The sequence below is a fragment of the Cynocephalus volans genome, chromosome 5, assembly GCF_027409185.1.
Source record: "Cynocephalus volans isolate mCynVol1 chromosome 5, mCynVol1.pri, whole genome shotgun sequence".
In the NCBI taxonomy this organism is placed as follows: domain Eukaryota; kingdom Metazoa; phylum Chordata; class Mammalia; order Dermoptera; family Cynocephalidae; genus Cynocephalus; species Cynocephalus volans.
The window spans coordinates 84,494,208-84,509,466 of record NC_084464.1 but is presented as its reverse complement, the minus strand read 5'-3'; the positions used below and the strand labels follow the sequence as shown (position 1 = coordinate 84,509,466).

At 38.6% G+C, this 15,259-nt stretch overlaps 1 protein-coding gene across 1 annotated transcript in view; it reads right to left on the bottom strand.

Moving 5' to 3' along the window:
• The window catches only part of SH3BGRL2 (SH3 domain binding glutamate rich protein like 2), a 62,713-nt gene that overhangs the window by 15,717 nt on the left and 31,737 nt on the right, over window positions 1-15,259 (bottom strand). Inside the window, exon 2 of the mRNA XM_063098482.1 lies at window positions 6,172-6,357. Within this exon, the coding sequence (XP_062954552.1) occupies window positions 6,172-6,357 (186 nt within the window). The remainder of the gene's footprint in view (window positions 1-6,171; window positions 6,358-15,259) is intronic.

Here is a 15,259-nt window from a genome sequence, read left to right as displayed (position 1 = left end):
TTGTGTTTCTATATGCTAACAATGAGCAACTGGAAAAGGAAATTAAGAAAATTTTACTTACAATAACATCAAAAAATATAAAATACTTAGGAATAAATCTAACTAATTGGGTGAAAAACTTGTAAACTGAAAATAACAAAACATGCTGAAAGAAATTAAAGGAGACAAAAATAAAAGGATACCCCATGTTCATGAATTGGAAGACAATATTGTTAAGATGTCAGTATTTCCCAAAACAACCTATAGATTCAATGTAATCCCTATAAAATCCCAACATCATTTTTTCCAGAAATGGAAAAAATTATCCAAAAATTCTAATGGGATATCAACGGACCGTGAATAGCCAAAACAATTTTCAAAAAGAAAAAAGTTGGATAACTCATACTGCATGATTCCAAAACATGTTACAAAGATATAATAATCAGAACAATGTGGTGCTGACATGAAGACAGACATATGGATTAATGACATAGAAAAGAAAGTCCAAAAATAAACTCTCGTATATATGGTCAAATGATACATAAGCATGCTAACACCACTCAATAGGGAAAGGATGGTCTCTTCGACAAACAGTACTGGAAAAACTGGACATCTACATGCAAAAGAATGAAGTTAGACCCAACTAAACTCACACTATATACAAAATGGATTAATGACCTAAACATAAGACCCAAAACTATAAAATTCCTAGAAGAAAACACAGGGGTAAAGCTTCATGACATTAGAATTGGCAAATAATGATTTCCTGAATATGATACCAAAAGCACAGGCAATGAAAACAAAAATAGATAAATGGGACTACATCAAACTTAAAATCTTTTGTTCATCAAAGGACACAATCAACAAATGAAAAGGCAACCTATAGAATGGAAGAAAATATTTGCAAATCAGATATCTGATAATGGATTAATATCCAGAATATATAACAAACTCCTACAACTCAACAACAGAAAAACAAACTGATTAAAAAATGGGCAAAGGATTTGAATAGACATTTTCACAAAAATAATATATAAATGGCCAACAAACATATTAAAAAGATGCTCAACATTATTAACAACCAGAGATATGCAAATCAAAACCAGGAGATATCACCCTGCACCATTAGGATGGCTACTATTAAAAAAAATAAATAAAACCAAAAAATAACAAGTGTTGGTGAAGATGTGGAAAAGTTGGAACTTTGGGCATTGTTGGTAGGATTGTAAAATGGTGCAATTGTTATCAAAATAGTTGGGCCATTCCTCAAAAAACTAAAAACAGAACTACCATATGATTCAGCAATCCTACTTCTAGGTATATAGCCAAAAGAATTGAAAGTGGGTTCTTAAAGAAATATGTGTGCATCCCTGTTCATAGCACCACTATTCACAATAGCCAAAAGGTGGATCCATGGACATAGCCAAATGTCCATCAATGGATGAATGGATAAACAAAATGTACTGTACACCACATAGTACTGTATGTAATGGAATACTATGTAGCCTTAAAAAAGAAGGAAATCTTGTCACATTCTACAACATGGATGAACATAGAGGGTATTATGCTAAGTGAAAAAGCCAGTCACAAAAGGACAAATACTGTACAATTCCACTTATATGAGGTATCTAAAGTAGTCAAATTCATGGACACTGAAAGTAGAGTGGTGGTTACCAGGGGCTGGGGAAGGGGGCAAAGGGGAGATATTGTTCAATGGATATAGAGTTTTGACTTCTACAAGATGAAAAAGTTCTAGGGATCTGTTTTACAACAATGTGAATATATTTAATACTACTGAACTGCACACTTAAAAACGGTTAGGATGCGGCCGGCCCCGTGGCACACTCAGGAGACGCAGCAGTGCTCCCGCTGCAGGTTCAGATCCTATATAAGGATGGCCGGTGCTCTCACTGGCTGAGCGTGGTGCAGCCAGTCACAAAACGACAAAAAAAAAAAAATGGTTAGGATGGTAAATTTTCTGATATGTATTTTTACCACAACAAAAATGTTTTTAATAAAAAATAAAATAAGGAAAATATACAAAGAAATCTAAATCATCTGTTTGCTGAGTAGGGAGGAAGAAAAGAAAAGGGAACAGATCTTTTCCTTCTGTGTAGATGGGTGTGTTTTCATATCTGTTGCACTCCACACATGCCAGCTCCAAAGAGAATAAAGGTTTAAAACCTTGAACATGACAACCTGCACTATTTAAAACCCAAGTCAGACACTAAAACCCATCAGAAAAGCCTAGGTGTCAGGATGTTAAGCTTTAAGTGTTGGGATGTTGACCACATTCCCAGAGAAGAATCTTGCTCATAGCAGGACACTCCAGGGAATCACAAGAATTGTGCCACTCTGGGTTCCTGATTGCAAATAACTGAAAAGGATGCTGGCAATGTCAGAAGAAATAAATTTATGGAGGTATTGTGGGGAGCTGACAGAATCCACACTGAAAGTGGAGAACCAGTTTAGAAAACAGGAGGAATTTTGTTGTTTGGGTAGCCAAGAAAACACCCAGGCCACACCCCAGGGTCAGGTGCATACAGACAGCATCCACAGCTACACCGAGCCCCATCACCCCCAGACACTCACTGCCATGAACAACCTCCAACTGATCCTGGGCTTCTGCATCATCCCCCCAGCGTACAAATTCTGGGGTGAGAGAAACTGATCGGTCATGCCAGGGAGCTTCCATTCAGCTCCCAATAGGCAGAATATTTAAATGATAAAGGAGAGAGAGAAGGCAATTGTCTGTGTCGGTTACCAAGTATTTAGCAGCTGCTTACTCTATGTCTCACATGCCCAGCTCATCCACTTTAAAGAAAAGTAATACATTTTTAGCCAATTCCAGGAAATAGAAGAATGTGCAGGCTTTCTGCACCCTGTCACTTGCAAAGTGGTAAGTTTCCACAGGTTAACCAACCAGAGCAGACCATTCAAACTATCACTGGGTAAAGCAAGGTGCACAGGAGCAGGTGGAATGAATGAGGGCTATGGTTAGTTGTTCTCTAATGCTTTTGCCAAAGTCAAATTTACTTGACATTGTTAAGAGCAGATATTGTCTTAAAACTCCTGCCAGAACAGACAGTGCATACACCAGCAGCTGCTGTCACCCCACCATGGGAGTAACACTATTCAAGCAGAGAAGATGTCACTTATGTGTCACAGTGTAATCAATATGTAAGCTTCTAGCCAGCGCCCAGTCTATCTGAAGATAGACTCCATAAGGAGATACATAGAGATTTAGAAGTCATACAAATAAAGAGAATAAAGTTACCTTTATTTCACATTACACTCTTTTATTCGTTCAATACATTCCTGTATTCAAAGCACTCTGAAGACTTCTGCTTTTATGATGGAGTAGATGTCTCTACCTCCTTTCTCTCAAAAAGTCAACAAAACAACAAGGATTTTAAAAACAGAAACAGAAATTCCATTTTTTGATAAAGCTAGGAGATATCAACAGCCCTGACCCACAACGTATGCCAGAAGTGGGTGGAAAATGGTGAGGGCCCTTGGAGAGCACAGGATGGTAAAACCTCAGTGTCTGCAGAGGCAGAATCAATGAGAAGCAAGCTGCGGGCCCCAGAAAAGGTCAGCAGTTGGAGGCATCCGCTACTGTGAAGGTGGGGTAAGTGGGAAGAGGTAGATAACGACAGTCCACACAAGCAGCAGTTAGACTCCTGGGGTGCTTCACTCTCCCCAAAGAGTTAGAAGCTACATTATTAATAGACATGCCTTCAGGGAAGCAAAAAACATATAAACACGGGCACTGAAGAGAGTGAGTGAAAACAGGGATGTGAAGTGAAAATGTGCAAGATAGAGAGCAAGACCCTCCAGTTCCCTCACCCTACAGGACCAGAACCCCAGTAGCTGAGCTGGCATTTCCAAAGCAAGAGACCGAAAGGCCATTCTCTGGAAAAAATTAAACCATCGTCTGAGAAAAGACCTATAGATACCAATACCAGGATCTGCAACAAGAATGCTAACAGGTTACTCAGTCATCCTACAGCAAAGCCCACTGGGAAGCAAGCCTGTTTTCATATATAGGCACACACACAGTTTCTAATTAGCTGTCTAGTACCTCACTTCTTAAATAAACAAAAGAAAAGGATTACCAGACATCTAAGGAAAGCCCACCACACTCAAGAAAAAAAGACTAAAACAAAACAAAGTGGGGGAAAAAAAAAAATCAATGGAAACAGAGACAGTACTGGTAACAAAAGAAAACTTCAAAGAAATAATACTAAATATATTTATTGAGTTAAGACATTGGGTTCATATCATAAAAATACAACATTATAAAAAGAAAAAATCAGAGAGCAAGAAAGGGAGGAAAAAGATGACAGAAAGTTCAAAGAAAAGATTAAGAGGTAAATATTAAAAATCTCCCAGAAAGAGTCAAAAAGGCAGACAACAGAAAAAATAAAAAAATATTTGAAAATCAACGTAAGCAATCCAATATCCAAATTAATAGGCACTCAAGAGAAAGGGAACAGAAAAAAAAAAGGAGAAAATTTTCAAAGAAAACAATATTAAGAATATATTTAATAACTCAATCATACAATTTCTTAGATTATAATGGTACACTGAGCTGCACTCAGCACAATGAACAAAAAATAGCTTACACCATGGTAATTCACCAAAAAATTTTAGAATACACATATGAATAAGAGACCTTAAAAATATCTACAGAAGAAACTGACAAAAACATACATTAGACATCTCAATTGTAACACTGGAAACCAGATGATAATGAAGCAATAACCATCAAAATTCTTTCCAAACTAGAATTATATACCCAGACATTACCACTCAACTGCAAGACTAATATAAAGGCATTTAGACACCTGCAAAGTCCAACGGACAGAAAACTGCTGGATTTTTGTTTTAAGCCTTCTAGCACTATTTGACTTTCAGCTTTACTTTCTTTTGAACTGTATGGTTTAAGATTTTCAATTATTACCTCATTTTGGTATGTAGGTACAAGAGTACATTTTCTATCCTCTATAATCATGAATGGAATACACCCTTGGTTAACACCCACTTCCCCCAATAAAACATAAAATCATTATATTAAAAAACCACAAAAATAATAACATTTATTTTTATTTAATAATACACTTAAGAAGTGCTTTAGAAACAGTCACCATATCCTCTGAAATAAGACAGATATTTTTATCTCTTGCTTAAAGATGTGAAAACTGAGGCTTATAGAGATATGTAACATCCGAAAGGAGTCATAGCCAACAAAACGCAGTACCAAAACCCAAAGCTGTATCTGGAGCCATGTTCAGGATTCTCCTCACTATGCTACAGGTAACAAGTCTGTGTATAATGTATTCATGGCTTTATGCTCCAACTTACTCTCCTTTATGCACATGGGGGGAAGGTACTGTTACCTTTGACACCACCAAAAGCCCTCTGTTATCCCTTTCCTCCTCCCTAATGACAACCCAGCTATTTATTTCATCTCAAGCACCTCAGCACTGTAGTTCTCTTCCCCAGGCCATCCTTAAAGAACTGTAGGACGGGTCCCAACATAAACACTGACTAATAGAGCTACGGCAGAAAAGCAAATCCTAACTTACTCATTAGAAAGAAGATTCTCCGTTTTTCTTTTCTTAACCTAAGGCATAAGAAGGTAGGTGGGTAATTAGGCAGCAATGACTGCATCTTCGCATATGCAAAATATAGCAGGAAGGCCCCTAATATATTTTAGATGTTCATAATGATCCTTCTGGCTCATTATCATAAAAAAATGGAACTGTGGTTTCTAATCAGCTATTACCAGTTATATATACCACAGAAGGATAAAGATGCAAGAATAAATACCCCATTCACTCTGCCCTCCAAAATGTATCAAAAAATATGCTTCGAAATTTAAAACACAATAAACAAACCCACACACACACAGCATCCCTTCCTACCCCTTCCCAAAGCAAAGAGTAAAGACAGGAAGACTGACCGACGCACATGCACTCACATTCACACACCACACAACCACTCACACGCACACACGGTCTGTGGCCTTGGATGCATATCCCTCCTCACCCTCTATTAGCCTTGTGGACCTGAACAGGCACTGGTGAAGGGGTCACGGCCTTCACTGAAAACACCCAACTACACTCCAGGTGATGATGTGTCTAGAAGGATGAAAAGAAACAGTGTAATGACAATCTAGCCACTTACTCCACAGTATCGGTCGCCATTAAATATCTGAGGTGGCAGAGGATTTCCCTGGGCAGGCTTCTTTTCTGGGGGGACGTTTTTGTACATCCACTGCCTCTGTTCTTCTGACATTGTGATATCCACCTCCTCAAACTCTATCTTGTTGGCTTCCAGAAATCTAACCACATCCTGCTGTTTCTTCTTTATCTAAAGAGAGAAGACAAACAAATAAGGAGAAATACTCATCTGAAACAATATGTGTACACTTCCAAATTTAACTAATTTTGATTTCTCATTGTCACTGATAACAAAAAAAGAGGTGATTTATGTCAATACCATGCACTTTCTATTCACTGGATATCCAGCAGAGGATTAAGCAAGTCCTAACACAGTGATTTCTCCTCCTAGACTCCCCAGAACTCTGAGGCACAACTCAGATTGCCTGGAAAGAACAGACTATAAGGTGAAAGATTCGCTTAGTTCTCAGTGGGCCATAACCACTCCCCCTCCCACCCCCCACCCCACCCTCAACCCAGCAAGAACTTGACATTTACAGTCATGAAAGCTCTCTCTGCCCAAAACCATTTGAAAACCATGTATAGACCATCTGAGATGTTGACATTTCTTTGCTTGATGAGAGCAGCAACATTTTTATTCCCCTCAGCAGCCTTTCAGATATTCCACAGCTGTAGCCACTATCATGAAAGTATCCTTTCATCAATTCACAAGAGAAAAATGTTCTCCACTTCTAAGGTGAGAGTAAACAACAAGCACCATCTTACTCTGAACTCTGTTTCTTAACCCTTTTCATTCCTCTGATCTTTCACGTTTCCTCCTTCAGTCACTAGGGGTCAGGTGTGCTCTTGAGGAGCTGCAAACGCTTCTGAAGATTTTCAAAATGTGACCTGCCACCCTAATGTAAGGGTATGAATTAACTAATTTAGATGGGATGACCACATTCAGTGTCTTAAACACAGCATGTAAAACAGAAAAGGGAAGCTTGTTTTCTTATAAGTGATTCTGGAAAATCTACATAAAGAACAAACTTAAGTGGTAAAATAAATTTTATAATGGCTAGAGAAAAAGAACAATTTTGAGAGGTCAAGCAGCCAGAAAGGCCTCTGGTCATAAAAAATAAAATGCTTGAAGAACAAACTCTCACACACTGATTGCCTCCACCAATCCCCTCCTCCCAAAGCCCCCCAGAAAGCCTTAATGGCATGTGTCTCTGAGGCTGGAAATCTGTTATATGCTATGAGCAAAGAGATTCTGATCACTGAGTTGAAGTCCATGAATGACTAATAAGATGGTGTGGTTATTATGTACTGAAATAAAAAGCTGGCAGATAAGACATCTTTAAGCTCAGTGATATTATAAGATGAGAGACATACTGCATGATTATCCAAAGTGATAGTGGCATTATCTCAATTTCTTGAATTAAGACATTTCTCATTTCTGAAAAAGTTAACTTTTTTCCCCTCACTGATAAACAATTCCAGAAATTTGTTTATATTATTTAGAAACTTCAGCTTCCAAAAAAGCAGCATCCATTCTACTTAATTTCCCCTTAAAACCCTATGAGGTAGATTTTATTGTTCCTGTTTTACAGATGAGAAACCTGAGGTCAAAGTGGTTACCTATTTTGATCAAGGTCCTACAGCTAGTGTGTGCTCTTGTGAAAATAATCATGTCGTTTTCCTGCTTAAAATCTTTCCTTAGTGGCTCCCCATTGCCCTTTGGAGAACATAAACACTTCTTAGCACTGCAAAATGTCCTTCACGATCAAGTTCCTTTGATTATAAAAGCAATTAACTCATATTTTTAAAAATCTGGAATTTGTAAAACAAGCAAAATGTTACCAAAAATCCTACCACCCAGGTAACCATTGTCAAAGTTTAAAGGAATGGGTCTAGACTTTCTGACTAAACATAGAGTTCTACATATCCAACACATTTCAAATGTTCATGATAGTGATCAAAAATGAAACTGATACATAATCAAACCTTAATTTTCCATATAATGTATATACACATAACATCCACTCCTACACCAAAATGTGGCTACTTAAAATCTTATACATTTTCAATACTGGGCTACATCACAGACACACAGCTTCTTTACTTTCCCACAGATACACACTCACACACCACTGCATTTATTGCTGAACAGTGTGACAAATCTTTCCTTTCACAGGACCACACTTGGTAAAAATAACTGCACCTTGCCCCTTTCACTCAACAATGTAGGAAAAGCATGAATTTTAATATCTGCCTTGAAATCCCATCACGTACATATACAGTTAACTACTACTCTATTGCTGGATATTTGTCTGGTGAAGGCTCATTTCCTGGTTCATAGATGGTGCATTCTTTCTGTGTCCTCACATGGTAGAAAAGACAAGCAGCTCTCTGGGGCCTCTTTTATGAAGGTACTAATCTAACTCATGAGGCTCCACCCATGACCTAATTATCTCCCAAAGGATCCACCTTCTAATATCATCACATTATGGGTTAGGATTTTAACATATGAATTCTGGGAGGACACAATCATTTAGATCATAGCAACATCTTTATTTATAATCTTTGACTATGTTTCAGTACTACTTTAGGTCAAAGCCCTGTGAGTGAAACCCAGGTATCAAAAGGCAGAGGCATTTTTCAGGCTCCTGATAGACCCATGCTAAACTGCTTTCAACAAGGCCACACCAATTTACACTCCCATTAGTATGGTCTGAAAGTGCCCATATTTCAACACCCCTCCCTCCTTTCTGTATATGAAAATTAATCATAGAAGATTACAATTCAAATACATCATTAACACTAACAATGCTTAGAAAGCAAAGGACAGTTTCTAACTAATAGCGGTGATGACTGACGGAGTACCATAAGGAATAAAATGTAGGTAATATCATCTCTGTTTTAAAAGAGGAAAGCAGGGGAGGCAGGACCAGATTTGTGTCTCAAAGAGATCACTTTAATACTATGGAGCTTAAAAAGAAAAAAGGAAAAGCTCTGTATGTACTGTTAACACTGTTATGAAATGATCTTCAAGATATATTAGGTTAAAAAAAAGGAACTGTGTGTAGACTAGGCTCACTTTTTAGGGGAAAAAAATGAAGAAAAATAGAAACACATTTGTATTTGCTTGTACATATAGTGTTTTTTGAAAAAAAACTCTTGAAGGTCATGTAAGAAACTAACAGAAGTGGTTATCCAGGGGCAGGGGGAGTAGAAACTGGGTGAGAGCACAAAGTGGAAACAAGAGTTTTACTTTAAAATTATTTCAACATTATAAGTGTGTTCACAAGCAAAAGACTGAGGGAACGTATTTTTTAAAAAGAGAGAGACAGCACCCTAGCTTCACACAGAAAATGGCATGGAGGGAAGCCGTGTAAGCCGTAGGGATGCCGTGTTTTATGTAAGCCAAGTCTTCCCAATGTGATATGAGGCAGAACTCAGAGCATTTTGTTAGTCACTCGCCTCCATGATTTCTTACACTTGTAAGAACAGGCAGATGATTAAAAATAAGAAATGAAAAAACAAAACAGCTAAAACCGTAAAAAATTAGCTAATACGACAGCAAATCATTCTAATAAACAAGGTGGGAGAAACTGAACTCAGAGAAGGGAGTTTTCAAGTGGATGTCTGTGACATCAGCATCAGGAAGGAAGACGAGTCACATCACCACCGGCTGTTTTTCAGTTCTGCAGAGGTGAATGTGGCCTGGAACTGTGGCAGCCTCTTGGAACTGAGGCAGGGGGACAGGCAGTTCAGGGGGCAGGGGCTTGGTAGAACACACCAGCCTGCTGGGCAGGGTCACAGGTAATAGAAAGACTGTTGTGTGGCAACAGGAAGCCTGCAAGGACACTTCATGTGCTAGGCATAATTCCAGAGTTCAAATAACAATATCATACACAATCATTTCCTTCACACAAGGAGTTTTATTCTCCCCACAGTTCGACTTTTCTGAAATGAAATGTACTTTACAAGCAATATCAAAAGAAATTAGCTAAGCAAATGGAAGAGAAGTAAATTGCAAAGCAACAGTCACTTTCTTTGTCCATGTCAACTTATACATGGGTAGAAGCTACCTGTAAATCATGTCTTTATTTAAACACACTTAAAAGCAAACGATGGTAGTTATTTGTCCAGTAATCAATCTTTCTCTCTTTCTTAATACAGAAGCCTGGTTTTGTTTAGGGATCAGTGTGCTCAGCTACAAAAACTTGTTTACCCAAACACCTCTATGGCTACAGGTGATCACATGACAGTGTCCTGGCCAATGAGATATAAGACAGTGTCCTTAGGAAAGCTCCACTTAAATGAATGAAAAGACAAAGCCCCCTTTGTCCTTTCCCCTTCTCTCTTCCTTGCAGAAATGCACACATGGTGCAGGCCGTGGAGGGGCAGAAATCATTTCACTAATGCGAAAACAAACGCCATATGCTAGGGATGGTCAAGCAGAAAGACAGGCCCTTGACATTTTGCAGCTGCCACCCCAGTCTTTTCCTGCACAGCCTACTCTTCATCTTTCTGTATTATTCACCTTTCTTAATAAGATAAGCCACTCTTTATCTAGTTTTCTATAGGATGTACCCAAATGCAATGCTACTTGATAAAATTCTTAATTGCTACTTAAAATATCTTCAGAAATACTGTATTATGATGAAGGACTAAAAATAAAAGCTATTACTACACAGCAAAGCCTAGAAATAAGAGCTGTAAGATGTAAATTCAATATAAGTGAGTACATATTTGTCACTGGATAACAGGAATTTCCATTATTTTCTTTGTAAAGCAATAACCGAGATGCTAGATCTAAAACAAGAAGGTATCTACAAAGGCATGAAAGTTGCATTTCACCTTAAAATTCAAACAAATGCCATTACACACAATACAAAGTAGTTAAAGGGAACAGACACTGCTAAATCTCTTGGGTTAGACCAGAGTAGGCAAAATATGGCCCTTGGGCCAAATCCAGCTCACTGACTATGTTTGTATGGCCTGCAGCCAAACATTTATACTTTTAAATGGTTGGGGGGGAAATCAAAAGAATAATAGTATTTCACGACAGGTAAAAATTGTATAAAGTACAAATTTCAGCATCCACAAATAAAGCTTTATGGGAACACAGCAACACACATTCATTTACATATCGTCTATGGCTGCTTTTGCCCTGCAGTGGCAGAGGTGAGTAGTGCAACAGAGACTAAAGTATTTGGTCCCCAAAGCCTAAAATATTTACTAGCTGCCCTTTACAGAAAAAGCTTACCAGCCTTTGGGCTAGATCTTATGTGTTCATTTCTGGTTCAAAGTTCACTTTCTCAGAAAGCTTGCCCCTGACCACCACAGTTTACATTTTTACCAGCCACTCCAGATCTCTCTACTCCTTTTAATGCTTTATATTTCACAGTAGCATTTAGCATCTGACATCCTGTATGTTTTACCTATTTATTTGTTCATCTCCACCTACTGGAACATAAATACTCCAAGGCCAGGGCATTGTATCTGTTTTGTTTACTGCTATATCACCAATGGTGTCCGGCACATAGCAGACACTCAATAAGCACCTGTTAATGAACAAACAACTTGTTCACAAGTATAAGGGCTGGTGAGACAGGGAGCTGTCCTCCCAACTCACAGGGCTGATTCTCTCATCCTTTAGGGTTCACCTTAAGTGTTACCTCCTCAGAGAGCCCTCCCTAACCACCTCGTGAAGTTTTAATGCCTAAAATCATTAAAATCTTATCTATCTGTTTCCTTCTTTTTGTTCTCACCTCTCTCTCTACAGTGTCAGTTCTGTAAGTACAGGGACTGGAGCACAAGAGGCCCTCAATAAATACTAACTGAATGGACAGTTAAAGAGTTATTACTCCAGCACTGAACATCAAAGACTTACAGGTGATGTTCAAAAGAAACTATTCAAACTGAGTAATTTAATTTAGAAACAAATGCAACAGGAATGTAGATAAAACACCAGTATTTCTCAATCCTAAAGCTGCATGAAACTAAAAAGCAGTGTGTCCAAACTGATATATGTAACTGCAAATAGCCAAAATAACTTGGAAGAATCTCTAGGCCCTGATGTAAAAAAAGACTTCAGTTCTAACTCTGACAAAGACTGAGGAAAGTTGTATGTGATTGCATGTTTAAATAAATCCCACTATTAGGTACTTTTTAAAATTGCAAGTGCACGTAGTGTTTTGTTTTGCTGAAATGATTGTATTCACTTGTTGATACGTTTACAAGTTGATGTCCAATGAGAATTAAGGAGATATGTTGGTATTTCCCTGATTCTGCTTCCAACTGCTACCACAGGCCTCTATTGTCCTCAACCACTTCCACCACATACCTCCAGGGGCTCTGAAGCGAGCTTCTCCTTCAGATATGCTTTGAAGCAGCCATCTTGGCCGCTGCATGAATAAGCCTTTTCCCTTCCAACTCCAGACCCCTGGATCTTCTGAAGACCCCAGTGCCTGCACCCAAGCCCTGGTGACCCACCCCCACGGGTGCCTGGTGGTAAGCTTTCTGGGCAGTACTACTGAATTCACTGACACAGCATGAACACTCAACGACCCATGGAAACATCAGTGGAGATGCTTGTAGCTTTCACTGGCAATCTTCTGGCCCCAACAGTCCCTAAGGATTGGATCAGAAGCCAGGCTAAAAAAATTACATTGCACTTGACTCAGACTTACCCCTCTACTCTGCGGCACTGACCTCTAAGTTAACTTGCATGCTTCTACTGCCTCTACTCTCTCTTCTTGCGGGATGGTTCTTTTTCAGAAGACTGCCTGTAAACTTAAGTAATTAAGCAGCCCCTGCCAGATCCCTTCCATAGGCTTCCAGACATGTCGAATCATGTTTGAATTGCCGTACCTTGGGGCCTTGGGACTCACTAGTAAATAAAGAGACATAATCAATTTGAGTAAGAGGTTTTTTCTTTTTTTTATATTGAAATTTAATATGAACAATTGTGGGAAAGCAAATTTAAAGAAAAATGAGGTACAGATAGAGAATAAATAAAATTGGGGAGAAAAAAACAGTATGTATTTTAGAGTTAGACTGTCCTGATTTTAATCCTGATGCTGTCATTTGCGTAGCCTTGTAGAAATTATTCAGCTTCTATCTCAGCTTCAAGTTTCCACATCCATGAAACAGACTTAATACACTTCTCATAGGTTCGTTGGAGAATTAAATAAGAGAAGAGCTAAGTAGTAATGGGCACTTGGTCAATTGTTTCATTCATTCAGATATATTAGCTTTTCTTTCTTTGCCTTAGATGTGGCCTTCTGCAAAAAATATAAAGCAACTTCTGGGTACTTTCAAAGGCTTTAGGTATTCAGTGCAACAGTTCTTTATTTCACCTACTTTCACACTTCAAACACAGCTTTCTTTTTCTGACTTGAGGTAGAAGGAAGGCTGATTAGGGCCTTTTAGGTAACTCAAATGGAAAAAAAGTCAAACACAGGCAAAGGAAAGAGAAAAGACAGATTTTCTTATAACTTGACAAAATTTAGAGAAGGGGCTAGACTGGACTAGAGGAGGTAGAAGACCTTAAGACAACTCTTCCTTTCAACTAGAAAGGGAGGAAAAGACTGAGGATCCTTCTCTTGTTAAAGACCCCAGGGTCTTTCCAGCGACTGAGTAGGGTATCGTAAAGATACATAATTTCATGGCAAATTCTTTAAATAATACCACACTCTTGGGCTCACTAGGCATTATCCTGTCATAAGGAGGATGCAAATGACAGAAAGTGTTCTTATGGGTAAGGACCACCAGGGTCCTTGTCTATTGTGTGTGCTGCTGAAGGAAACATAAAGACAGCGATTTGAGCTTCAAACAGAAAGTAGTTTACTGCCTTGCTCTAGCCAGGAGTGAGGGGATCTCATGACTGGAAATCAAGCTCTCTTAGTAGTTGGGGGTTACAGCTTTTAAGGGTCTAGCCACAGGAATTTCATACATTTTTAACAAGGGCTGGATTATTTCTTTTTCTTTTCTTTTTTTTTTTAACTTTTATTTTGTCGATATACATTGTGGTTGATTATTGTTCCCCATCACCAAAAACTCCCTCCCTCCTCCCTCTCCGCCATCCCCCCCAACAATGTCCTTTCTGTTTGCTTGTCGTATCAACTTCAAGTAATTGTGGTTGTTATATCTTCTCCCCCCCCCCCGGTTTTGTGTGTGTGTGTGTGAATTTATATATTAATTTTTAGCTCCCACCAATAAGTGAGAACATGTGGTATTTCTCTTTCTGTGCCTGACTTGTTTCACTTAATATAATTCTCTCAAGGTCCATCCATGTTGTTGCAAATGGCAGTATTTCATTCGTTCTTATAGCTGAGTAGTATTCCATTGTGTAGATGTACCACATTTTCCGTATCCACTCATCTGATGATGGACATTTGGGCTGGTTCCAACTCTTGGCTATTGGAAAGAGTGCTGCGATGAACATTGGGGAACAGGTATACCTTCGACTTGATGATTTCCATTCCTCTGGGTATATTCCCAACAGTGGGATAGCTGGGTCGTATGGTAGATCTATCTGCAATTGTTTGAGGAACCTCCATACCATTTTCCATAGAGGCTGCACCATTTTGCAGTCCCACCAACAATGTATGAGAGTTCCTTTTTCTGTGCAACCTCGCCAGCATTTATCGTTCAGAGTCTTTTGGATTTTAGCCATCCTAACTGGGGTTAGATGGTATCTCAATGTGGTTTTGATTTGCATTTCCCGGATGCTGAGTGATGTTGAGCATTTTGTCATATGTCTGTTGGCCATTTGGATATCTTCCTTAGAGAAATGCCTACTTAGCTCTTTTGCCCATTTTTTAATTGGGTTGCTTGTTTTCTTCTTGTAAAGTTGTTTGAGTTCCTTATATATTCTGGATATTAATCCTTTGTCAGATGTATATTTTGCAAATATTTTCTCCCACTCTGTTGGTTGTCTTTTAACTCTGTTAATTGTTTCTTGTGCTGTGCAGAAGCTTTTTAGTTTGATATAATTTGTTTATTTTTCCGTTGGTTGCCCATGCTTTTGGGGTCGTATTCATGAAGTCTGTGTCCAGTCCTATTTCCTGAAGTGTTTCTCCTATGTTTTCTTTAAGAAG